Genomic DNA, 25369 nt, shown 5'->3' with positions numbered 1-25369 from the left:
GGGAGGCAGTGGATTGTGTGGACAGTGTGAAATCAATGCATATCAAACACCTTAAACCTGGTTAACGAGTCGACAGAGGTTCTTCTACTTAAGAAAGGTGAAAAAGGCCCAACTCATACCAACTCCGACAGCACCACAACAGCACCAGAGCATCCTTACCTTCTGTATTGTTTTGCTATACTGAGTTTAAGGATCTGCATCAAATGGTAGAGGCAGCTCAACAGATCATCTCAACACAACATCTTCAGGTAGACTGCAGAAGAAGGCCACATTTTAATTGTAACAAATACAACAGTGAAGCTAATTTGGACATTGCATCTAAAATAAGAATTGATTATGTTTAAAGACCAGCCATTCTCAGTATATTTGACAAAACAGATGCAATCACACGGACCACTTTCTTTATCATCTTGGTGTTTTACTCATTAAGTGGGCTACTTTCTTTGAACACACTAGTCATGTTTACATGTACATTTTCTCTACAATCTGATTATAATCATTCTGATCGGAAATTCCATCTTCACTGTTTACATGGACGTAAAATAAAGTGATCTTATTAAAATGTGTGTACATGCATCAAGCAATTAATCAGAATAAATTCACTGTGACATGCAGTGAAGTTTTGCAGATCAACTTTGTTGCGATTTATGTGAGAGATCGGCTACAGCAGGACCATCACGTAACAGCAACGGTTAACTTTGTGCCCCTTCCACCACCAAAAACCAGGAGCCAGTGGATGAAGGTCAGAAGCTACTTTGATCAGATTATCCATTTACATGGAGAGCCAGATATTTCACTAGCATAAACCTTCCATCTTCATCAGTTTTTTAAACCATAACCATTTAAAAAAAAATGGTAATCAGCATTGATTGTTCATTTGTGTCCATGTCAACCTTCAGCTCATGTATTTAACCTTTTGGCAACAAAATGGTAATGTGTTGCATGACTCAATAGAGTTGATAATTTTACACTTTATAGTTTGTTACCTTTTGGCTATTTAACAGCAAATTGTGTGGCAAGATTCATTTTTGTAGGATTGAAGTTTGCACTTGTAGATGCAGAACAGAAACTCTCCACATTTTTTTTCCAAGTCTGAAATATTCATTGGCTACATTGTTGCTCTGGTGACAACTACATTACACTAGTGACACCAACTGATGCCAATTGTCGCATTTTATAGTTTTATTGATGCACACTTCGATGCAACTCGTCAGAAAATGTTTGTTATTAATTACAAGGATAGTTTGCACTTGTAGATTGTGTGTGTGGCTCTGAAAAGAGCCTTTGGGTCGGGTGTAAACAGCAGAGGTGTTTACTTGGAGCTGGTGTACTTGGTGACGGCCTTGGTGCCCTCGGACACGGCGTGCTTGGCCAGCTCCCCGGGCAGCAGCAGCCTGACGGCGGTCTGGATCTCCCTGGAGGTGATGGTGGAGCGCTTGTTGTAGTGAGCCAGACGAGAGGCCTCGGCGGCGATGCGCTCGAAGATGTCGGAGACAAACGAGTTCATGATGCTCATGGCCTTGGACGAGATGCCGGTGTCGGGGTGGACCTGCTTGAGCACCTTGTACACGTAGATGGCGTAGCTCTCCTTCCTGGTCTTTCTCCTCTTCTTGCCGCCCTTCCCGGCGGTCTTAGTGACGGCTTTCTTGGAGCCCTTCTTGGGCGCGGACTTTGCGGGTTCAGGCATGTTGATCAGAGGATCGTACAAACCACAATGCTGACGGGAAGGAGGCGACTGGTTTTATACAAGCTGTATGCAAATTGACTGTGAGGCCCCCCTCCTGTGATTGGCTGAACCTCCGACTTGTAGGCCGGCGGACCGTCTTTCTACATTAACCTACTTTTGCCAAACTCTCTAAAAAGTTGTTGTACAGAGGAAGAGAGTAAAACTTATCAGGATTAACAGTTAAATTACTGATGCATGTTTTGGGAAATCTGTATAACTACCCAATCATTAAATCTACATTTAATTTTAATAATTTGAATCAGTGTAAATAAAAGCCATAAAATTGTGTATGTTTTTATCTAAAATTTATTATTTTTGTTTTTGTTCTCCTTCTTCATCTTCCTCTTGACACTGACAAAACAGTGTCATACTTTGTTACTGTCATTTTGTAACATCTTTAATGTGAGCACCCTGAGAAATGGCAACAAGGTAGCCTATTGTTTGTTGCACTTTCTTATGTTTTATATAGAAATCATTAGTAACTTCTCAATCTATTGACAGTACATGAATATGCTGGGCTGCAGTATCAGTGATTGTCATGTAAATACTGATTTGTCATGTTTACTTAAAATATTATGTTTTTGATTACAGTTTACAGTTACTTGGTTTCGTGATAGTTGATTGTTTTTGTGATTTATACACATTTGCTGACTTATTTTTTTTGTTGTGATTATAGCTTTTATGATGTTGATGTCTGTGAGCAACGATGTACACTGTAACTAAAATGCTTCATTATTTGACTGGAGACCACTACAAATGAGTATTGATAACAACAATTATAATTTTTTTTTAAATAGAAACCTTAATAAATCACAATAAAACAGGGGTTTATCTCGGGAATCTTGAGATAATTCGATTAAAAAGTGGGACGTAGAAACATGGTTAGAGAGAGAGAGGTTGATAGGCTATAGAGAAAAATATTAAAACATTATCTCTTAGAGATGTTCATTAAAAACGTTGCTGCAGAATTAGGCCTATTGCTACGCCTTATAAATATCATTACACAAGCCATACCATCATTGACCAGGATCAATTGTGCTCTACAGCCATGTGCTCTGCTAACAATGACAGTTATCGTTATTGCAAGTGTACAGATCACAAAAAAAACCTTCCCTAAAGTTACATTTTGTGGTGTGTGGTGGAAATGACCCCAAGGGACAAGTGTTCTTTTTTTTAAATCAAAAACTACATGAAACACCAAAAACACATTATAGGCTACATCTCATTAAAAATTGGAATTTCCACTTGTCTATAAAGTTATTATTACCGTAGATCAGAATTTAATTCAAGGATTGGATGTCACAAATCGAGGCCCAGGGGCAAAGGAAATGGCCTACAGCCAAAATCAATCATATATATATAAAAAATGTTTCTATAGTAAAAAATAAATAAATAATGTTAAGTAGCCCAAGTGTGCCTCCCCAAGGGACACAATATGATAGCTGAATAATCACCCACAGCAGTATGGTTTTCTAAATGTGGTAGCAAGTTGTGCATTGGGCAGTTGTTTTGAGTAAATGAAACTTTTACATGATATAGAGGTTATACATTTTAAATTGTATTATCTTCTAGTTGAAGCACGTATGACACTGACGTTAAAGCTACAAAATACTAAAATAGGGCCGATTAACAATAGATGGCTATACAACAATAAAAAGTGAAAGATTGAGCTCGTTCAGACTGGTTGTGTGGCTCTTAAAAGAGCCGTTGTGTTTAGTTGTGGTGATGATGTTTAACCTCCGAAGCCGTACAGAGTGCGGCCCTGTCTCTTGAGGGCGTAGACCACGTCCATGGCGGTGACGGTCTTCCTCTTGGCGTGCTCGGTGTAGGTGACGGCGTCCCGGATGACGTTCTCCAGGAAGACCTTCAACACCCCGCGGGTCTCCTCGTAGATGAGGCCGGAGATGCGCTTGACTCCGCCGCGGCGAGCCAGACGGCGGATGGCGGGCTTGGTGATGCCCTGGATGTTATCACGGAGGACTTTACGGTGCCGCTTGGCGCCTCCTTTACCGAGTCCCTTTCCTCCTTTTCCTCTTCCGCTCATTTTCACTGTTTGGTAGAAATCTACTCAATGATCACACCTTGCGGATTCACCACTATTCAAACCCTCTCTGAGGACGTGGGAGACGACACCCAAAGTAACGCCCCCTTCTGTGGATTTCCAAGCCGTTCATAATGACTTCTGGTGCACTGGCGCCACCACATGAGGATGACAAGCCATTGACGAAACCCCGACAAACAATTACTTTATTTAGGCTAATGTTCTGGACATCAATGAAACGTGTTATCCTCATAAACTGTCACTTCAAACATGCCAACTAAATAATTGGATTATAATTTTACACCAACTCATGTATCAGTCTGCCTGCATGTCACCAGGCTATTACATCAGCTCGAGTTGCACTAAATTTACAATCCAAAGCATTTGATCCCCTCATAATCAATTAAGCAAACGAAAAATAGAAAAACAACATTTTCTTTTTTTTAAATAGCAAAACCACAACAAGCAAGAAAAAAAATGTTGACTCAAAATGAAGCCAACACCTAGACAAAGCACTATAATCCCAAACCAGGCCAACTGCTGACTTAAATTTGGAGAATTTCACTGAAAATATTGTACAGAATACTAAACTACATATTATTTATTGTTCATTGTGGATCCCAATTATTCCTGGGGTCAAACACATAAAAGATGAAAACGAATGTTTTTACTGTAAAATTATACAGAAGTAGGCTACTGCTGCAAAAAAGCTGCTGGTTTGCAAGCAAGCCTATTACTTACACTTATAAACTGCATGGTGTCAGAGCACCAACATATAATAGAAAGGAACAGAAAAAGACGGCAAAAACTAGTACCTGTATTGTTGCAGCACATGGTCAGCGGCATAACATGTTCCCTTGAGTCGTTTTTTAAATTATAGTATGTTTTGCGTGCTGATTTTACTGAATACACTCAATAGATTTATAAGACTGCAAATTCACTGTAGCCTACTTACCTGGCTGGTACTCTCTATTATCACTCCAGACAATTCTGTGAAGATTGCCCTTTGCACTCCTGGGAGTGGTGCAGTCAGTCACTCGTCACTGACTGTTTGTATAACATAATTGTTGTGGATCCTTGATAATTAGCACATTTATTCATCCTCATAACATCATTGAAACTGAAGTGGGTATTAAGTCTGCAACAACTTTATAGGTTAAAACTTTGACTGTACTTTATGTAGAGAAGGATTAATTGTTTTTTTTTTTTAACTATCCATTATTACTGGGCCTTTCCACGTCAGAATTATAATACTTGACCTCAGGATGACACCCAGCAAAATTAGACCAATCTGATGTGGAATTTCAGAATAAAAGTCCTGTGAACTTTCATATTTCATTGTATTCTATGTGCATTATGATTCATATTTCTTAAAAACTACACGTTATTACTGGACCGGTACACTTCATACTGATTGTACTAGACCTCAGGATGACATCCAGAAAAAATCAGGCCAATCTGATGTGGAATTTCAGAATTAAAACCCACTGAATCTTTCGGGGTCCGCCCACTAACTTAATCTTAATCTCAACAACTAAACTATCAAGTCACACACAAAACCGACACACACACACACACACACACACACAAAATGTACACAAACAGGAAAGCCGGTGGCAAAAAAGAAGATTTAGGCAAACACATAAGCCGTGAGTCTCCTTCGCCTCGAGCCTTTCCAAGCTGACCCAGACCCGGTCGCGACGCATCATCGTGTAGGAAATGCATCCGCCGCGGGCAATCAGCACCAAGGAGAGCTCCTCAAACAACCCGGACCACTAGCGCTATAGCCATGCTATGTTGCAGTTTGTTTAACCTGTCACCTTCAGCACCACGGACAGCGCCGCGGAGAAGCTGCGGCTGTGATGAGCGTCTGGGCTCTGTCTGGGCTTGAGTAGCCTACGTTTTTTTCGCACGCGTTTTCCGTATCCGTCATCCGACAAAAAACGTTACGCACAGGCTCCTTGCACACCGAGTCCGTTGCGTTTTATTCGCATGCGTTTTTATTTTGTGTTCCAAATTTCGGAGAGGGAGGCAAAAATCGTCACGCAGTGATGCACTTTGTGGTTCTCTCACTTGTAGAGAAATGAAAGAGAAAAAGTGTCCATCCTGAGAGGACGCAGTAGCGAGGGGATCTGCTGCTTGTTAATGAGCAGCGGAACTATCATGATCACTTCAACTGTTTATTTTAGGATGTCGGTCCAGTTTGATAGATAGCCTATTGATTATTAGCTCACACATTAAACAGAAGACGGACAATTTCCATGATCCTGAACAGCGGCTGGCATTAATGTAATGCCGCTATTCCGTCGGAATTTGACTATGTAGCTACATTAGGATTCATACCATTATTACTGGACCGTTCCACTTCAGACTGGTAGTAGGGTGGAGCGAGTATAGTTGAGATATGTGTACAGTTGAAACACCCTCAATATCTTGCCAGCGCTGCAAGGCTGAGCCACCATTTTTACTCAGCAAATGCATTAGCATCCTCTTTGGTTGTGGCCCACAACCGTGGGAAATTTGAAGAGTTTTAGCATCTCCAGTCCAAAGATATCAGCAAAAGTCTTTATAGGGTAGGAATTTCACTTTACCATGTCCCTTCCACAACGAATAGCTTATTATCCTTTTGTGACCATCAAACATAACTTACATCATTGCAAACGTTATTTTGTGCCCTAAAAACTCACATATGTCATGCTATCGTAGCATGTTAGGTCACTGCACAATCTAGAGAAATACACAAAGTGGTCAGCGAGGTACAGTTGAGACACAATGTCTCAACTGTACCCTGATAGAGTTCTATTACATCACATCACTGATAAATTGTGCAGTGTAGGCTACGATAACATAGGCTAAGTCATAATAAGACCAAAAACACAAAGAAAATGGGGAAAAAAACTAATATTTGTGATACCTGAACAGTGTTATACTATTAATATTATAATTTTATGTGATATAATAATATTTATATTAATAATACAATAATATTCCATTGTTTTTAATTTTGATGAAGAGGAATACATTTATTTTGAAATATCTTGTCAAATTGTCATTTTTTAAAAAAGTTTATTGCATTTACAATTGATGTTCAGTCATCATCAATGGTTTTCAATGGTGTCTCAACTGTATCAAGGTACCGTCTCAACTGTACACGTATGGGGTATGGTTGAGACGGGATGGTAAAAATGCACCTCATGTTTATGACCTGATTGTGGAAAAAATAAACAAATAATAAATGATATTCTTCAATAATAACTTAGTATACAAACAAATTAAACAGCATATGAAAAATCACTTATTTTCAGTGTAGTTTTTTTGCAATATCTATTCAAAAATGGAAAATCAAAAAGTGTCTCAAACGTACTCGGTCTACCCTACTAGACCTCAGAATGACACAGAAATAATCAGGTCAACTGATGTGGAATTTCAGAATGAAAGCCCTTTGAACTTTCATATTTCATTGTATTCAATGTACATTATGATTAATATTTCTTAAAAACTACCCGTTCCATTTCGTAGAGGCTTCGCCCTAAGAGCTATCGCTGTTGGGTTTATCCCCGCGCGCATGCGCAGTCCTGAAAATTTCTTTCGCGCCACTGTGCCCCGCACAGTTGCCCCTTTACGGTCCGCATCATGACTATATTACACCTGCGGATCCGCATATCTGCTCCCACTTTTTCTTCAGCGTTGCAGCTATGCAGTCCTCCTTGAAGAAGAAAGAAGATCCTCCTTCTGCCGGTATCATCCGGCTGTGTCCGGTCTGCAAGAACCGGTACATCCTGCCGTCGGACCTCCACCCCCGCTGCGAGGCATGCCTGGGCGCTGAGCACGCCGGCATCGCCCTCACGGCCAAGGCCAACTGTGCCTTCTGCTCGTTTCTGCCGGTGGCAGAACTGCAGCGCCGGGCTGAGGGGTTCCTCCCCCCGCTCGGTGGAGGTGGGGACGACCGGGGCGACCGGTCTGAGTTCTCGGTTGATGATGCGGTCAACATCCTCGACCCCGACGGCGGCGGTGACCCAGATGTGGGGCCTGAGCCCAGCGGCGCAGCTCCCTCCATCTGTGGCTCCCCGCCTAGCTCTCCCCTCTCCCTGTCTGGAGAACTGGAGAGCAGGTTCGACCCCCTCTCCCTGTCTGGAGAACTGGAGAGCATGTTCGACGTGGACGACAGCGCCGATGTCCAGGGGGCCCCGGACGGCCGGCTCTCCCCCTCGCCTCCTCGCCATGCTGGGCAGCATCTCCCGGCCAGAGCGCTGCTCCACGACCTGCCGAACATCCTGAAGACAGCGGCAGCTGTACAGGGGATCACCCTGCCGGCTGAACCTCCGGCACTGGCTCCCTCCGGTGGTCTCCTGGCCGGTCTCTATGGGTCAGGGCCCGCTCGGCCACGCCCCCCCTTGTGGCCTCAGGTCCAGGAACTCCGGCCCTTCATCGACCTGGCCCTCGCCGGCCCGGGCAAACTGAAATCGCCGGTCGCTCGCTTTGAAGGGTTCTGCAGAGTGGAGGGGCAGACAGCATCCGGGTTCCCCTCTGTGCCGCCGCTAGAGAGCAGCCTGGCCGCCGTCCTCCTGCCCAAGGCCATGTTCTTCGGCAGCAGGAAGCCCACGCCGCCTTCTCCCCGTGACCAGGTCACAGCCCGGCTCACTGACCAGGCTCACCAGTGCGCTGCTCAGTCTCTGGCCGCTGCCAACAACGCCGTCCTGCTCTCCTCCTCCGTGGCAGCGATGGCCGAGCAGCCGTGGACTCCAGAGGTGGCTGCTGACGTCCGGAAAGCGATGGCAGCGATCGTGGCTCTGAACACCACTGTGACCGCCGCCCAAGCCCGCGTCATGGCCTGGCTCACCATGCTGCAGAGGAACATGTGGCTTCACACCTCCGACATCCCGGTCTCCGTCCGGGGAGAGCTGCTGAATGGTCCAATCAGCCCCGATGGTCTTTTTGGCCAGAGCGCCACTGCACACCTCCAGGCTGCCAGCGAGGAGGGTGACCGCTTGAGGAGGCTGACGTCAGGTAACAGGTCCTCTCGTCGTCCCCAGCGGTCCCACGGCCCCTGGCGAGGGAGATCTCGGAGATCTCGGTCCACTCCGGCCCAGTCCCCCGCTCCTCCGCCGCCTCCTCCTTCTGCCGCGGCTCAGCGCTCTTCACGCCGTGGGACCCCTGGCAGGGGGCGGCGTGGCGGCTGGTCCGACCCATCCCAGGGACCCCCGCCGAAGCAGCGCCGATTCTGACATGATGCGGGGAATGTGTGATCTTCTCCGGCTTCTGCCGACACCAACGGCTCTTTTAAGAGCCACAAACCTGTTGGTAACGAGCAGAATCCTCCCAAGCAGTTCGCCCCTGTTTCCACTGAACATCTGGCCACTGTTTGCACAACACACTTTCCCCACACTTTTCTCCTCCGCTGCAGCGGAGTCTCACAGCACCTCACACGCTGAGGCTGTGCGCTCACTCGCTCATGTCTTTATGAGTAGCAGATCTGCTGGCTCTAACACCAGCACATCTGCTAACACACCATCCTCTGCCTCTTTGCGGTTTCCCCACCTCCCACCCTTCAGTGCGAGTTAGTAGAGGGTTCTCGCCCTGGCACGAGTCTGACGCAGAGCACGGAAGCACGGATGCAGGCGCGCGCTCCGCCTCGCAGCCGGCTTCACAGCCCTTTCTCTGCAGCCCTCCCATGGGCTGTGCGGAACGAGCAGCCGAACCGCACAGCGGCGGCGAGGGCGCTGCGATGGCTATCTCATATGTTCACTCACACTTCACAAGCGTTTGCACGCCCGCTTCCTGGCACAGAGACGCTGGGTCTGACCCCTGCAGTGGTCCGCACCATCCAGGGTGCGAGAGCTTCCTCTACTACAGCCTGTTACGCAGCTAAATGGTCTGCGTTTCAGCCTATGGTTTCAGCGCTGGTGTGTGGAGAAATCCATTGATCCAACATCGTGCGCTCTGCCTCAGATATTGACATTCCTCCAGCTCTTGGTGGACAGGAATCTGGCTCTCTCTACAGTGAAGACATATGCTGCTGCTATTTCTTCCTGTCATGAAGGTTTTGGTGAGAGATCGGTGTTCTCACATCCTCTGCTTAAGCGTTTCCTTAAGGGAGTGAGTCGCCAGAGACCCATTACGCGCCCCCTGGCTCCACAATGGGATCTCTCCTTGGTGTTACGCGCTCTGGGAGAGCCTCCTTTCGAGCCCCTCTCAGACGCTTCACTCAAACATCTGTCTCTGAAGACTGCGATCCTCTTAGCCCTGCAGCTAAGAGAGTGAGTGATGTGCCCTCTCTGTCTCCCCGTCCTGTCTCGTCATCAGATCAGACGGGAGCGCAAGATCGAATCCCTCATTCATGCCTAAAGTCATAACTAGCTCGTTCAGATCGAGGGTTATCACACTGGAGGGCTTCTTTCCCCCTCCTCACGTGGGTGAAGGAGAGGAGACATTACACCGGCTCTGCCCGGTGCGCGCTATGTCTCTCTATGTGGCGCGCACAGCGACCCTCAGACTCACACAACAGCTGTTTGTTCACTACAGAGACCACTCCCAGGGACAACCCCTGACGAAGCAGCGTTTGTCCCACTGGTTATGTGACGTCATCTCACAGGCATACGTCACATCAGGCCGGGATCCCCCGCCTGGCATCCATGCCCATTCAACCAGAGCAGTGTCCTCCTCCACAGCCCTCCTCAGAGGCGTGGCTGTAGCGGACATCTGCGCGGCAGCCTCTTGGGCTTCACCGTGCGCTTTTACGCGGTTTTACCTCCGTGATGTGTCCGAGACCTCCCTGTCTCACGCAGTGCTGAACACGGCCAGCAGCCAGTGAGACCATACTCCGATCGGTCCCTGTGGGCTCCTTTCACGAGCTCGCCCACCACATATCAATACCTCCGAGATTTCTACCCGAGCTTTGAGACTGTCACGGTGCGTAACCATCGTCTCTGCGCCTCGCGCATACAATCTCGGCGTGCGTAATTATAGTGAGATGGATATGTGTTTATCACACAGCCTGTTACCTCTGTTGGGACTTTTTACAATGCGTAATTATCGTCCCTGCCCTTTGTAACATGACGTGTGTATGACGTTTTGAGTGTAATTCTCCTTGTTAGGAGTATTAACTCGTGCCTTGGAACAGAGAAGGATCTCGTGCCACTTATCCGTGCTGTCCGCACTGAGGGGTGTGCTGGTGTGTGTTAATGCTTGTGTGCTACTGAGTGTGGCATGGACTACATCAGCTTCGCCCTTAACCCAACAGCGATAGCTAGAGGGCGAAGCCTATACGAAATAGAACGTTGGTTACGTATTGTAACCCCAGATTATGAGTAAAGGCGCAGCCCTCTAAGAATTGAGGCCAGTAGCCAACTTCATAATAGCCTAGTAGTATGTATGTAGACTACTGTAAATGTACTTTACTATCGCAATAAACAAGTCTAAACTCATGTCTTCCTCCTTTTCCGCCTATATGCTGAAGACAATTTTTATTAATCGTAATCAGAAATATTTCATTTATATGGAGGTTTTGATGGAAACATTTAGATAAAAGCCCTTTGAACTTTTAATTTTGACTGTAGCCTACTCGGATTAATTGGTTTGTTTGTTTTACTGGACCGTTCCACTTTCGACTGATACTAGACCTCAGGATGACACCCCCAAAAAATCAGGCCAATCTGATGTGGATCTCAGAATTAAAGCCCTCTGATCTTTATGATAACCATTACCCGATGTCATGACATCAGCTATTCGTCCCTATATAAATGTATTCATGTTTTAAGGACATAATAAAGATGCCTCGAGACAGCAGTGGTGTAGTTTGTTTGCTTCATTCAAAAAAGAAAGCAGAGGTTTGGGACACAAGCAATTAAAAAAAGTTGTATCATGTATTGTAAAAACAAAAACAAAATTGCTTTGAAATTCCTAACCTTGGTATAAATGGTGTATAGTAATTATTATATTATATATGTAGCCTATTGGCACAGGTCATTGCTCTCGAGTTTAGAGTGAAGTGGCTCTTAAAAGAGCCGTTGTTGTTGTTTTAGTGGGAGCAGCCTCTTTAAGCTCTCTCTCCACGGATGCGGCGGGCCAGCTGGATGTCTTTGGGCATGATGGTGACCCTCTTGGCGTGGATGGCGCACAGGTTGGTGTCCTCGAACAGACCCACCAGGTAAGCCTCGCTGGCCTCCTGCAGAGCCATGACGGCGGAGCTCTGGAAACGCAGGTCGGTCTTGAAGTCCTGGGCGATTTCCCTTACCAGGCGCTGGAAGGGCAGCTTGCGGATGAGCAGCTCGGTGGATTTCTGGTAACGACGGATCTCACGGAGAGCCACGGTACCGGGCCTGTAACGGTGAGGCTTCTTGACGCCGCCGGTGGCCGGGGCGCTCTTACGGGCAGCCTTGGTGGCCAGCTGCTTCCTGGGGGCTTTGCCTCCGGTGGACTTACGAGCGGTCTGCTTGGTTCTTGCCATTTCACTGGGTCTTTCTCTAAACTGGAGAAAAGTGTGATGAACCGCCGCGGCACTCGGCTCTTAAAGCCTGAGACCGGCTGGGACACAGTGACGCTGCTCGACGTCTGTGGCTGGTGATTGGTGAGGGGCTCCTGCTGGAGCTCAGCGCCGCCCACAGGACCAACCCGCCGCCCGAGTCTCTGCTGCTCATTGGAGGAAACAGCTTTGAAAGAGCCCGGACAAACCCAGAGCAGGAAGCCGCTGCTGGAGCCTCTCTCTGGTTGGTCCGCCACAAAGCGTCCCGCTCCTGCGCTCATATAAGACACAGTTGAGCCGTGGAGCCTCACATTTCTTTGTACCCAGACTAAAGAAAACAATCAACCATGAGTGGAAGAGGAAAGACCGGGGGAAAGGCCAGAGCAAAGGCAAAGACCCGCTCCTCCCGTGCTGGGCTCCAGTTCCCAGTGGGTCGTGTCCACAGGCTGCTCCGCAAAGGAAACTATGCTCAGCGTGTGGGGGCTGGTGCTCCCGTCTACCTGGCGGCTGTGCTCGAGTACCTGACCGCTGAGATCCTCGAGTTGGCTGGAAACGCTGCCCGCGACAACAAGAAGACCAGGATCATCCCCCGTCACCTGCAGCTGGCCGTCCGCAACGACGAGGAGCTCAACAAGCTGCTGGGAGGAGTCACCATCGCTCAGGGTGGTGTGCTGCCCAACATCCAGGCTGTTCTCCTGCCCAAGAAGACCGAGAAGCCCGCCAAGGCCAAGTAAACTTCTCCTGGACACCACCAACACAAAGGCTCTTTTCAGAGCCACATACTCACATCCTAAAAGAGCGCTGTTCCTTGTCTCTAACTCAAATGATAAGCCTTGACGCAATGACGACTGATATTATATTATAAATCAAGTTTGATGTTAAAATTGGGTGTGATTAATTATAATGCCACAACAATAAACCTACTATTACTATATGATAACATGAATCATATGCTTATTCTATAAAAGTAGCCTAATTAAACACTTAATTTATCCCATCTCCTTTAATGGCAAAAAGTGATTACCGGTGTTTTTTTGTAATACCACACATTGCAGTAAACGTTCCCACTCACATAACTTACATCATTGCAAATGTTATTTTGTGCGCTAAAAACAACAATGTTATATGAATATACTACAGTAATGTAAACACGTGACTGTCTTCATGTGAGTAATGAGTAAAGTTACATTCTGTATCCATCTTGGTCCTGAGTAAATGACTGCAGTGAAGTGCAACATTGTGTCCACTGCTACTAAGTTGTAAATACACAACAGCACCATGAGTAATAGGTAATAATTGACAAGAGGAATCAGCTCTTAGAGAAATGTGTGTGGCTCTTAAAAGAGCCTTTTGATATTATTTTGAGGTTTTCTGAAGAACAGCTCACTTCTTCTTGGGTGCTGCCTTCTTGACCTTAGGCTTGGCCACCTTCTTAGCGGGGGACTTCTTGGCAGCAGGGGCCTTCTTGACCACCTTCTTGGGGCTCTTGGTTGCCTTCTTGGGGCTCTTAGCTGCTTTCTTGGGAGCAGCTGCTGGCTTCTTGGCCTTCTTGGGGGACTTCTTAGCCGCTGGCTTCTTGGCTGCCACCGCCTTCTTGGGCTTCTTGGCCGCTGCGGGTTTCTTCGCTGCGGGCTTCTTGGCTTTAGGAGCGGCCTTCTTGGCTGCGGGCTTCTTGGCTTTGGGCTCGGCCTTCTTGTTCATCTTGAAGGAGCCGGACGCTCCGGTTCCCTTGGTCTGGACCAGAGTGCCCTTGGTCACCAGGCTCTTGATGGCGATTTTGACGCGGGACTTGTTCTTCTCCACATCGTAGCCTCCGGCGGCCAGAGCTTTCTTCAAAGCGGCCAAAGACACACCGCTGCGCTCCTTGGAGGCACCGACAGCCTTCACGATGAGCTCGCTGACGCTGGGACCGACTTTCTTGGGCTTGACGGCCTTCTTCTTGGCCGCTTTGGCCGGGGCGGCGGCTGGAGCTGGAGCAACTTCTGCCATTGTTTCTTCTTGTTCTCTGTCTAACACGACTGACAGCTGTGAGCGGACTGTTGGAAATCCCGGAGCAGGAGGCGGTACTTAAACACACCATGAGAACCGTGGAGACTCAGTCCAGCCGTGGCTGCTCTGTGCAGCCTCGACACAGGGACACTTTGTGTTTTCTCGTCGCTCAAAAAAGCCTCAAAAATCACGTTGGGGGAGAAACTAAAAGTTGGATATAAACTGAGCCGATAGCGGACTTTATTCTCTTCATATTCAAGTCATGAGGAGCTCTGATTGCCTCTGGGTTTTGTTTGTGGAGCCTCTAAACCTCAGCTGATCACCTCGTCGGGCACCGCAGCTCAGTGACTTTCCCCACTTTTATATCTTCTAAAACCATATAAAATGCACCACAATTGCACCGAAACTAGTTTTCTAGCTAGCCAACATGTTTGTTCAGAGATCCTGATTAAAAACTACCTCCTGTTGATGATCAGTTTGTAAGAAATTCAACTTCATCTCCTAGCAGCAAACACACTAGGAATATGTGTCAGCCAGAACAAAGGACTGGGTGTCCAGGTTTTCTAACACTTCAGATAAATGCTGAAAATAGTTTAAATGGAAAAAATAACCCACTAAGGAAAACCTTACATTGTTTATGCTTCCCACATTATCAAAAACGCAATGCCTTACTTCCAGTATAGTGATAGTGAACATGTTGTCAGTACTTGGCTGTGAACACTGAATAATGTATTGGGTCAGTTCAGCAACTTTAAGATCTACATGTTGTTGCAGTAACAGCATGTAAAGTGGAACCAGTAACTGTTTGCTTTTCTGAAAATATGTCAAGAGAGAAAAAAAAGAGTTTTATTTAACAGTAATATTGTATTTCCCTTAAAGTGTCCCTAACTGTGATCTGTTGGAGTGGGTTAGGGTAATTGAAATACATTTAGGCCTAATAAGTCGTGACTTGTACTTTGATGACCATCTTATCTGGTAATGCTCTGCAAAGTTTGGTCTTTAAAACTGTAGCAGTTTAGTTTTTAAAAAAAGTTTCCTGTCAGTTGAGTCATACTCATTAGATGTCTATAGTACCAGTTAAATGAGAATATGCAGACAGAAAAGCATCTGTGATGAGATTTTTGGTGTCGAAATCAAATGAACTCAATCACTCTCCAAGGCTTTTTTTTCCCAGTCACACATTTTTACAAGTCCTATTAGCACTGTAAAAGGAATATAACAGTGTATGTTCTTATACAATTTAGTATTTATTCTAATAGTTATTATCATTCATATTATTATTAAATGTGTTTTATGTGTTTGAATCTTTTATCATAATCTTGTTTCCATAACAACGAATATAATTGGAGAACGTTAACGAAGACAGAGAGAGTACAGTATCAGTGTGAGCACCCCGTCAAAATGGTAACAACGTACTGTTTGTTGTGTTTTCTTGTACAGGCGCATCTCAATAAATTAGATTATCACTGAAAAGTTCATTTATTTCAATAGTTCAATTCAAAAAGTGAAACTAGCTAATAGCTACCATGGTTCCATGACACAGACCAATATATCCCATGTCTTTAGTTTGTTTATAATTATGGCTTATATTTAATGAAAACCTCAAATTCAGTATCTCAAAAAATATATATAATATTACATCAGACCAATTTAAAAAATGATTGTTAATACAGAATTGTTGGTTTTCTGGAAAGTATGTCAATTTATACACTCAATACTTGGTTGGGGCTCCTTTTGCTTGAATTACTGCATCATTTCGGCGTGGCATACAGGCAAACAGCCTGTGGAACTGCTGAGGTGTTAAGGAAATCCATGTTGCCTTGAAAGCGGCCTTCAGCTCGTCTGAATTTTTGGGTCTAGTGTGTCGAGACATTCCTGAACCAGAGACAACATCAGAGGTGTCTTACCTGGGCTAAGGAGAAAAATAACTGGAATATATGCCCGGTGGCCCAAAGTAGAGGTCGACCGATTAATCGTTTTGGCCGATTAATCGGCGCCGATAGGACGTTTTACAAACTATCGGAATCAGCGGAACTTGGCTCCGATAGTGGCCGATGGCTGCAGTTTTTTCCACAGCGCCATAAACTGCTTCTTCCCTGCCGCTCTAGTCTCTCTGATCACTGAGGGGCGGGGCTGCTCTTCACACACACACAGCAGGGGAGAGAGAGAGACGGGGGGGGGTGGTATCGGCCGATTAATCGGCTATCGGCTTTTTCCTGCTCCAAACTATCGTTATTATATCGGAATTTAAAAATCCACTATCGGTCGACCTCTAGCCCAAAGTCCTCTTTTCAGATGAAAGTAGGTTTTGCATTACATTTGGAAACCAAGAACCCAGAGTCTGGAGGAAGGCAAGGCAAGACAATTTTATTTGTATGGTTTGTCTCAAAGGACTTAGACCCTCACATCGACTGAGGAAATACTCCCAAGAAAACCCTTAACAGGGAAAAAAAATTGGAGAAACCTCAGGTTGAGCAACCAATCTGAGTTTCCATAACACCTCAGCAGTTCCACAGGCTGTTTGCCTCCATGCCACGCCAAAATGATGCAGTAATTCAAGCAAAAGGAGCCCCAACCAAGTATTGAGTGTATACAGAAAACCAACAATTCTGCATTAACAATCTTTTTAAAAAAAATACTGAATTTGAGGTTTTCTTAAAATATAAAACATAATCATTACAATTAAATGAAAAAGGACATGGAATACTTGAGTCTGTGTCATGGATCAGGTATTAGTTTCACATTTTGAACTAAACTATTGAAATACATGAACTTTTCCCATGATATTCTAATTAATAAAAATGCACCTGTATAGTATCTGTGAGAAATCAATATGTTTTTGTTTTGTTGTTTTTATCTTAATCTATGGACAACGTTTATAAAGAAATGAAACGGCCAATGTTTTAATGGTACATTTTTAAATACTGTATTATTGTTATTCATGGTTAGTTTAGTGATAGTGAATACATAAATGTACACTTAAACACTGTAAACAAATCTAATCAATAAATGATTTGATTAATAAATTATTTATTGATTAGATTTGTTTGTGTTGACGTTTGCAACATTATAACTTGTAGCCTACAGCTTCCAACACACATACACAAGAACCACCATTGAACACTTTTTTTTCCAAGTCTGAAATATTAATTGGCTACATTGTTGCTCTGTTACATTAGTGACACCAACTGATGCCAATTGTCGCATTTTCTATTTTTATTGATGCACACTTGGATGCAACTCGTCAGAAAATGTTTGTTATTAATTACAAGGATAGTTTGCACTTTTAGATTGTGTGTGTGGCTCTGAAAAGAGCCTTTGGGTCGGGTGTAAACAGCAGAGGTGTTTACTTGGAGCTGGTGTACTTGGTGACGGCCTTGGTGCCCTCGGACACGGCGTGCTTGGCCAGCTCCCCGGGCAGCAGCAGCCTGACGGCGGTCTGGATCTCCCTGGAGGTGATGGTGGAGCGCTTGTTGTAGTGAGCCAGACGAGAGGCCTCGGCGGCGATGCGCTCGAAGATGTCGGAGACAAACGAGTTCATGATGCTCATGGCCTTGGACGAGATGCCGGTGTCGGGGTGGACCTGCTTGAGCACCTTGTACACGTAGATGGCGTAGCTCTCCTTCCTGGTCTTTCTCCTCTTCTTGCCGCCCTTCCCGGCGGTCTTGGTGACGGCTTTCTTGGAGCCCTTCTTGGGCGCGGACTTTGCTGGTTCAGGCATTTTCAGTAAGGATCGACAGAAACCACTGAATGACTCTGGAGGTGAGTGCTACGTATTTATGAAGCGTCCATGCAAATGAGGCTGTGTGATCCCCCTTCTGTGATTGGTTGAAACTCACAGTAGGATTTGATACACGTCGCAGCCTGCAGTTTGAACTGAAAGAGAACTTTTTGGTTATTTTGTGAGAAATGTAGCCTATATTATTTCTAATTCTTTTGTAAGAAAAAAGGAATATTATGCATGGAATTTAAATATTGGCTTTTATTATTATTTTTTTGGCAAAGATTGTATTGAGGTAAAACTGGGGCATTTGGGCTGGGTGTTTAACGTGAGTTCACATCATCGTAACATTTCACTTTTATTATCTGAGCAAAAAAAACAGTTCTTAAGATATACTTAGCTATATAGTTAGCAGGCCCGTAGCCAGCCTTGTGGAGGGGGGGGGGTTCTTTTTTCCCAAAAAGTGGACTCCCCCCCCCCCCCCAAAAAAAAGTAAATAAATAATAATAATAAAGGCACACACTTCTTTTTTTCCCCATTATAACTTCACTTTGACATCACATGTTTCTCTTCCTCCACTATCCTTTACTGTTGCTCTCATTTACAACCAAATTTTCACCATGTAATTCATTTTATATATATATATATATATATATATATATATATATATATATATATATATATATATATATATATATATATATATATATATAAAGGCTTAGCTTTTTCATAACAATAATCATAATAATGTTTAATGTAGTTAAATGTATCTGTCTCTCTCTCTCTCTCTCTACTCACACACACGCACAGACACACACACACACACACACACACACAGACAGACACACACACACACACACACACACACACACACACATAGGTACCTGCAAACTGGAAATGATGATAAAGTAGCTAAACCCCTGTAGGGGGGGTCATTTTAAGAGGTAAATGAAGCATTCTGGTGTACTCTGAGAAGAATATAATGGGAAGACAACATTCGCTTCAGATAAAAAATAAAAAAAAAACACATTTGGTAGGCTACTGACTGAGGTTTCTATCTTTGTAATGGCAAGAATGGCTGGACTGTATGACACTAGTCTAGTGGGGAGCTGTGGCTGGTGAGAAAAAACAAAACTTTTTTTTTTTTCAATCTTTTGACCTGGACCAGCCTTTCAAGGCCAGTTTCCTCTGCTTCGCTATTAGCCTCTTTAAGACCACACCACCACCACCACCACCACTTCTGCCCTGTTCTCATCTGTATGATGGCTGTAGCTACTGTCAGATATTGATAAATGAAAGGAGACTCCCATTCCCATTTGGAGGTTGCAGGTATAACACACGCACACATGCATATGCACACACAGTAACGCACGCACGCACGCACACACCTGTTGCTGTCTCCCTCTCCTCTGCTCTCTGGACTGGGCTGCCTGGCTGTTATTTTGGGCTACCAGGTGTGCATGGACCGGACGCGTCAGTTCAGTCCGAAAATATGTAGAAATTAATTACGGTAGGTCAGGTCGCGCTCCTACTCGGCTTCTCTCTCTCTCTCTCTCTTTTCTTTTGGCCGGGTTCGGACCAACTTAATCGAACGAACCCTCCGATCCCCCTTGGCTACGGGCCAGGTTAGACATCACAGGTCATCATTGTGTTTAATTACGAGTGATGAACTGTATGTCAAAATATCTGTAAAAGAGAAAACAGCTGTAATATTGTGATTGGTCAGTGTTTTGGTAGGCTATGTTTATTCGGTAGTGGTTTCAAATTAATTTTACTTTCTACCGAAAATCAAACGCTAAGTAATCAAGAATGATCAGTTTGCACCAATTTGTAAATTATACTTTGTTCTACAGTTTACAACCATCACTTCCATTTGTGATTAGCTTTGTATTTTTATGTAGGCCGATTATTGTTGCTCTTCAATAGTTTTTTCAGTTATTACACTTAGTTTTAGATCTCTTATGCTGGCATCTGTGCTGTGGCCAGAATTAAGTTTATAGGGAAACAGCTTACTGTGCATGTGCTGAAGGACAGCCTTAGAAAATGTAAATGGGATATTGAGCGGCAGAGCTGCGCCCCCTGCTGACCAAAAGGAGCCATAGCAGAGGGAGCTGATGCATCGGGAGCTACTGAGAGAAACTTTTGCCGAGATTATTATTGTTGCGTTCATATACCAGTGAGTGTAATGTTTATGGTTGTCACATCACTTCATGCTGTTCATTATGGTTTATTCCTGTGTTGATAATCCGGCTATTAGCTCGCTAAAGATAATAATTAAGCAGTCTCTCACATAATATTATTAATGGATATTGGTTGTTATTCATTATTCAGGGGTGCAAACTCATCAAGGGTAAAAAAGGTGACAAGATACCGAACCCCTAGGGGGGTCCGGGGAATTTTTTTTAAAAACCAACTTTAAAGGTGAATTTACAGTCAATTTTAGCATGAGACTAGGGTCCAGATTTACTCAGGTTTGCACAGCTTTTGCTCCTGTTAAACCTGCACAATCTGTCTCTCTGTGTTTGGTTTTGAAATATGTGAAGGGGGTCTTCAGCCTATGCAGGTTTAGCATGAGCAAAAGCTGTGCAAAACTTGGAGAATCTGTCCCTCGATGTCCATCAGATGAACCTTGCAAAACTTGCCTTCAAACTAAATAAAATTTTATACAGACTGATTGGTTCATTGTGAAACATTTATTTATTGATGTAAATGTGTTTTCTGTACGTAGGCTATGCTCCGAGGCAGCGCTGCTCTTTCTGTCCAATAACACACATGAAGCTTAAAAATGCCATAGGCTACATAAAACATATTAAGCGGCAATATGTATTTAAAAGATGTTCAAGCAAACGGTTCGGTTCACGGTTTTGGGTTCGGTTTCGTATACTTTGATCGTTGGGAAAATCAATCATGTCTTGTATATTCAGGTTAAAACTGAAAGATTGAGGCAGTCTGACATCTGATCCATCATTGTGACAGTCTGAGGTTAAAAGTAGCTGAGATTCTGGTGGCAAGAGAGGAGACATTGATAGTTCCAACATGTTTTAATTTATTGGGCAAATAAAGTTATCTAACAAATGCTAAGAACAATTAGATATTCACTGAAATATATAACCTATATTTATTAATTGTGGTTCTTACAAAAAAGATCTTATAAAATATAAAAGCTAAAATGTCTCTTAAAGCTCTGCCCCTTTAATTAGTGCATACTAAATAATTTAACTTTAGCCTACTACTTTTACAACCACATTATTTACCAGCAACATAAAGTGAAACAGAGGCAGAGGTGTCCTGCCACAGTCAGTCAACCTCCTCCTCCTCCTGCTGCTGCTGCTGCTGCTCAGGTCGCGCTGCAGCGCTAATAAAAGCTAAACGCGCTAATCGCTAATTGGCCGCGATCGCGATCATCACACACACACGGTCCCATACAGCACCTATACAACACTGCTGGAGTATCTTGTAGCTCCGACTCTTTCACTCGCCATGCTCAAAAAGTCGCGTTAGTTAGTCTGTATTAAAAGTGAAGCTTCAGGTGTGTATTGCTGACAGAAGAGGAGCGCTGCCACCACTCGTTGTCATCCAGATAAGGTACACGCGCCTTTAAAGAGACAGGTGCATTGGCTCGGCTCGGCTTGCCTCGCCTCGCCGGACCCCCCGGACCCTCCCCCCTTCTCTCAAATTTTTTTTTTATTGCGGATTTACACGAATCACACAAATGACCAATTTGGGATCCAAAACGGCGAATTTCGCCGAAAGGTGACAAGTTTGCACCCCTGATTATTATTTCATTGGTTAATTACCACTACTGACAGCCTAGAGTTAAAATGATGCTGTTCTGATATTGTTTTTTCTTGTTCTGTTACAGAACCACACACATACACACGCACTTTTCATCCATCACACTGACACCCACATTCTTGACAATAAAGAGAAATCATCAGACTCGTGCATTTTAATCAGATTTTAACCGATGCCTCCCAGCGGCCCCAGGAGTTTCTATCCAGTCAGTCCTTAGAATAACCTTCTGAACAGTGCAAGATGTGTAATGTGCATCTAAGCGAGTTGCGTCATGTTTGCAATTCACAGAAAAACCCTGGATTATAATTTAATTAGAATAAAACGTAAATGATGAGAAAATGAGCTCGTTCAGACTGGTTGTGTGGCTCTGAAAAGAGCCGTTGTGTTTAGTTGTGATGATGTTTAACCTCCGAAGCCGTACAGAGTGCGGCCCTGTCTCTTGAGGGCGTAGACCACGTCCATGGCGGTGACGGTCTTCCTCTTGGCGTGCTCGGTGTAGGTGACGGCGTCCCGGATGACGTTCTCCAGGAAGACCTTCAACACCCCGCGGGTCTCCTCGTAGATGAGGCCGGAGATGCGCTTGACTCCGCCGCGGCGAGCCAGACGGCGGATGGCGGGCTTGGTGATGCCCTGGATGTTATCACGGAGGACTTTACGGTGCCGCTTGGCGCCTCCTTTACCGAGTCCCTTTCCTCCTTTTCCTCTTCCAGACATGTTGACTGCTGGGTACAAAAATACTCAACTGACCCAGCTACAGGACGCGCCGCCTTTCAAACCCTCTCTGAGGACGTGAATGAAGAGACCCCTTCCTCGCTGAGTTTTTACGCCCCTTGACTCTTTGGTACAACAGCGCCACCCATTGCTGTGTAGGTACCAAGTGACAGAGCTTCAGATAGGATGTTGAAAGTTAAATCAAGGCTCCATCAATCGATTAAAAGTGTCAGCATCTGCAATACAGTCTAGTTTTACACTTTTATAATGTTCACAAACATTTCAAAATACAGTATATGTTTTCACTTTGTCATTATGGCTTAGAGCAGCCAAATAGCAGTTACTCATTTAATATTAAGTCGAATAGACATTAAATTGTGCAAAAGTTGTCTGAACACTTTCTAAAGCCTCTGTAGAAGCTGCACTGCAGTTTACAAATCAGAGGAACAACATTGACAGGAACCACAACAACTCAGATTCATGGAATTATTATTTATTATAATAATTATTTATACTCCATGTATAAAATTGAACTGTGGCACACTCATGTCATCATGATCTACATTAGGCTACACACTGTTATTACATGCCAGACGTGCATTATATTGTATATAACATTATAAAAGGCCTGGACAATGAGAGGAGAGTGGAGCCTAAAGGCACAGATGGATCCCTTTAGAAGTACTCAATTGGGTCGCAGGGGCCCTTGTTTTCCTGTAGACAGGTCAGCTCCAGCTCTCCCCCATTACATGGAAGCTTTCTCCAAACACGGAGGTGAACATGTTCATCTCCTCCCACTTGGACCTGCAAGGAAGCAAAAGAAACAGACTGTGTCCACCTCGTCTGGAAATGCATTGGACAATTGTTTGCTACATGGACAGAAATTTGTTCTGATGTGATCCACTATGTTATTGCAGGCTGGAAAAAAACAAAACTGTTAGCCTACCTAAAATTGCTATAAACCTACACAAGAAAGAAAGGGAGTGATGTTATGGTAGAGATTGATTTTCACTTATAAAAACAACATACTGTATGTCAGGGTTTCACTAACGTGTAAATGAAAATCAGTCTCTACCATTCATTCACATAACCTGTGTTGGGGAGACTTAAACCGCATGGAGTTGAACCACATAGCTTAACTACAATTTCCTGTAACTTGCTGATTGTTAAACTACATTCATTTTATGCTGCGTCAAGTAGGCTATTTCAACTACTTTTTGTTTTGTTTTTTTGCAGTTTAACTGAATTTACAAACTACTATTTTGGCCAATAACATGATTTTTATTTATTTATTATTTTTTATAAATGTTATTTTACCATTATTGTGTTACAAAACGCTCTTTGAAAAAAGGCATGAATCAAAGTGTTAGTGCCTCTGAAGTTCCTGGGGAACCGACAGTGTGTTGACCAAAATTGTCAGCTTTTTTTCTCTAAAAAATAAAACTGAGTTGAGAGTCATATTTCTGATGGCATGTGAATCTTTGGTAGGAGAGTATATTTTGTTTCATATACACCACGTTGATTTGTTTAACGCGAGTTAAATGAGTGTAATGAGTATAAGTAGTTGCTAAATCTACTTCTTTAAGCTGTAGTTTTACAAACTACATTTCTCCAGGGGTAGAAATTAAGTTAAAAAAAAAAAACTACTGCCAGGTGAACTACATGTAGTTTTACAAACTATGCTTGCAAAGTAGCTTCCTCAGTCATGGATAGGGACATACACTCGTCCTCGAGTTTTAGGAAATCTGTGATGGAAACAGTGAGAGTGGTGACAGTCTCACTGTCTTGTTTTTCATTTATGTAAAAAGCATATCATCAATAAATGAATAGATAAATAAGCTCTCTGTTTGTTACGTATTAATCACCTTGATGAAGAAGTTGGTCCCGGCCACAACCTGTGATCTGTATTTCTTGGCTGTGAAGACTTCATAGTTCTTCCCTGTTTTAGCCTCTGCACAGGGCTTCATCTGAAAAACAAATACGTCACATCAGTATCAGAAATTAAACACAGGCCACATTAACTGTGCATGAGGACCAAAGTCCCAACAATCATTTTTCTACTCACGCTGTCACAGATGCTCTGAACCTCTTCATTGGCATCAAAAGTCTCGCTAAGACCTCCACACATAGTCATTGTCACAGTTTTCTGTGAATTAAAAGACAAATGAACAAACCAACTGATGTCTGTGTTTTGGTTATCAAATAGCTGTGTATTTATACTCAACAACGACCCCAGATACAGACTGACAGGTGGATCTGATAGTGGGTGGAACTAACCGCACCCACACACTAATGCGGTTAGTGTTGCTCATCCTTGATGAATAACTCCACAAAGTTCAGCTGACACTGTTACACTTCTCAAAAACTGACGTTTCAGATTGTGTAATTCAGTATACGGTCATGTGATGTAGCTTATAACCAAGAACTGCTGTGTAACTACTATTCAGATGTGTGGATTATGTTGCTTGTAATAAAATTATAATTTTACCTTAAAATTCCCCTCAAATCTATAGGGACTATATTAGAGAATTACAGACAGGCTATACTAAAATTAAATGCAAGACATGGTCCATTGTTTGTTACAGAGGATGATTAGGGCTGCTGATCTGATTTTGAGAAAAAAGTCAGAACTCACTTTATTTTTTTTCCCAATCCTCTTCCGTAGTTTGTAATATGTCTAATGAATTTTCAAATAAGCCTGAAGTCAACAAACAGGTAGCTCAACTTCACCATTGCTCACCACCAAGAATCCTCATTCACCACCATAATATACCAGCTTGTTGTTTTACTGTTTTAAATTGACTAAGTACTAAGGACTAAGAAAGCAATTAGTGAATTCTCCAAAACATACGACTTCAAATTATACAACCATGGGAAGAAATGCGTTGCAGTGAATCAGTCTTTATATTAACAGGAATTATTTGT

General features: G+C 43.9%; 8 protein-coding genes across 8 annotated transcripts; 1 reads left to right on the top strand and 7 right to left on the bottom strand.

Annotated features, from left to right (window-relative positions):
• Positions 1-1265: 1265 nt before the first annotated feature.
• LOC146966621 (histone H2B 1/2) lies at positions 1266-1698 on the bottom strand. The gene has a single exon (XM_085763026.1). It carries the CDS (start codon positions 1685-1687, stop codon positions 1313-1315), a length of 375 nt encoding a protein of 124 aa, XP_085619152.1. The 5' UTR covers positions 1688-1698; the 3' UTR covers positions 1266-1312.
• Positions 1699-3410: 1712 nt separating this feature from the next.
• LOC146966620 (histone H4) lies at positions 3411-3809 on the bottom strand. The gene has a single exon (XM_085762932.1). It carries the CDS (start codon positions 3768-3770, stop codon positions 3459-3461), a length of 312 nt encoding a protein of 103 aa, XP_085619058.1. The 5' UTR covers positions 3771-3809; the 3' UTR covers positions 3411-3458.
• A 7941-nt stretch (positions 3810-11750) lies between these two features.
• Positions 11751-12254, bottom strand: LOC146966619 (histone H3). The gene has a single exon (XM_085763037.1). The coding sequence runs from the start codon at positions 12211-12213 to the stop codon at positions 11803-11805; it is 411 nt and encodes a 136-aa protein (XP_085619163.1). The 5' UTR covers positions 12214-12254; the 3' UTR covers positions 11751-11802.
• A 310-nt stretch (positions 12255-12564) lies between these two features.
• On the top strand, positions 12565-12992 carry LOC146966618 (histone H2A). The gene has a single exon (XM_085763025.1). The coding sequence runs from the start codon at positions 12576-12578 to the stop codon at positions 12960-12962; it is 387 nt and encodes a 128-aa protein (XP_085619151.1). The 5' UTR covers positions 12565-12575; the 3' UTR covers positions 12963-12992.
• Positions 12993-13609: 617 nt separating this feature from the next.
• On the bottom strand, positions 13610-14232 carry LOC146966617 (histone H1-like). Its single transcript, XM_085763016.1, has one exon. The coding sequence runs from the start codon at positions 14215-14217 to the stop codon at positions 13612-13614; it is 606 nt and encodes a 201-aa protein (XP_085619142.1). The 5' UTR covers positions 14218-14232; the 3' UTR covers positions 13610-13611.
• A 3284-nt stretch (positions 14233-17516) lies between these two features.
• Positions 17517-17949, bottom strand: LOC146966616 (histone H2B 1/2). Its single transcript, XM_085763030.1, has one exon. It carries the CDS (start codon positions 17936-17938, stop codon positions 17564-17566), a length of 375 nt encoding a protein of 124 aa, XP_085619156.1. The 5' UTR covers positions 17939-17949; the 3' UTR covers positions 17517-17563.
• A 4177-nt stretch (positions 17950-22126) lies between these two features.
• LOC146966615 (histone H4) lies at positions 22127-22455 on the bottom strand. The gene has a single exon (XM_085763033.1). The coding sequence runs from the start codon at positions 22445-22447 to the stop codon at positions 22136-22138; it is 312 nt and encodes a 103-aa protein (XP_085619159.1). The 5' UTR covers positions 22448-22455; the 3' UTR covers positions 22127-22135.
• A 663-nt stretch (positions 22456-23118) lies between these two features.
• Positions 23119-24635, bottom strand: LOC146966614 (cystatin-B-like). Its single transcript, XM_085763036.1, has 3 exons — positions 24510-24635; positions 24310-24411; positions 23119-23248 (listed from the first exon to the last, which is right to left on the bottom strand). Exons 1-3 carry the CDS (start codon positions 24576-24578, stop codon positions 23120-23122), a joined length of 300 nt encoding a protein of 99 aa, XP_085619162.1. The 5' UTR covers positions 24579-24635; the 3' UTR covers position 23119.
• Positions 24636-25369: the final 734 nt, after the last annotated feature.

This window comes from Trachurus japonicus, chromosome 20, assembly GCF_045865225.1.
Source record: "Trachurus japonicus isolate A0001 chromosome 20, Traja_1.0".
NCBI lineage: Eukaryota > Metazoa > Chordata > Actinopteri > Carangiformes > Carangidae > Trachurus > Trachurus japonicus.
The sequence above is the reverse complement of the archived record's forward strand: the minus strand, read 5'-3'. Positions and strand labels throughout refer to the sequence as shown.

What these genes read in the sequence shown, in the direction of transcription:
- LOC146966621 (XM_085763026.1), bottom strand. Translation starts at nt 1,687, where the DNA reads ATGCCTGAACCCGCAAAGTCCGCGCCCAAGAAGGGCTCCAAGAAAGCC.
- LOC146966620 (XM_085762932.1), bottom strand. Translation starts at nt 3,770, where the DNA reads ATGAGCGGAAGAGGAAAAGGAGGAAAGGGACTCGGTAAAGGAGGCGCC.
- LOC146966619 (XM_085763037.1), bottom strand. Translation starts at nt 12,213, where the DNA reads ATGGCAAGAACCAAGCAGACCGCTCGTAAGTCCACCGGAGGCAAAGCC.
- LOC146966618 (XM_085763025.1), top strand. Translation starts at nt 12,576, where the DNA reads ATGAGTGGAAGAGGAAAGACCGGGGGAAAGGCCAGAGCAAAGGCAAAG.
- LOC146966617 (XM_085763016.1), bottom strand. Translation starts at nt 14,217, where the DNA reads ATGGCAGAAGTTGCTCCAGCTCCAGCCGCCGCCCCGGCCAAAGCGGCC.
- LOC146966616 (XM_085763030.1), bottom strand. Translation starts at nt 17,938, where the DNA reads ATGCCTGAACCAGCAAAGTCCGCGCCCAAGAAGGGCTCCAAGAAAGCC.
- LOC146966615 (XM_085763033.1), bottom strand. Translation starts at nt 22,447, where the DNA reads ATGTCTGGAAGAGGAAAAGGAGGAAAGGGACTCGGTAAAGGAGGCGCC.
- LOC146966614 (XM_085763036.1), bottom strand. Translation starts at nt 24,578, where the DNA reads ATGACTATGTGTGGAGGTCTTAGCGAGACTTTTGATGCCAATGAAGAG. An exon ending in TTCAGAGCATCTGTGACAGC is followed by an intron (nt 24,412 to 24,509) that starts GTGAGTAGAAAA and finishes TTTGTTTTTCAG; the next exon opens with ATGAAGCCCTGTGCAGAGGC. An exon ending in GGACCAACTTCTTCATCAAG is followed by an intron (nt 23,249 to 24,309) that starts GTGATTAATACG and finishes GCTTCCTTGCAG; the next exon opens with GTCCAAGTGGGAGGAGATGA.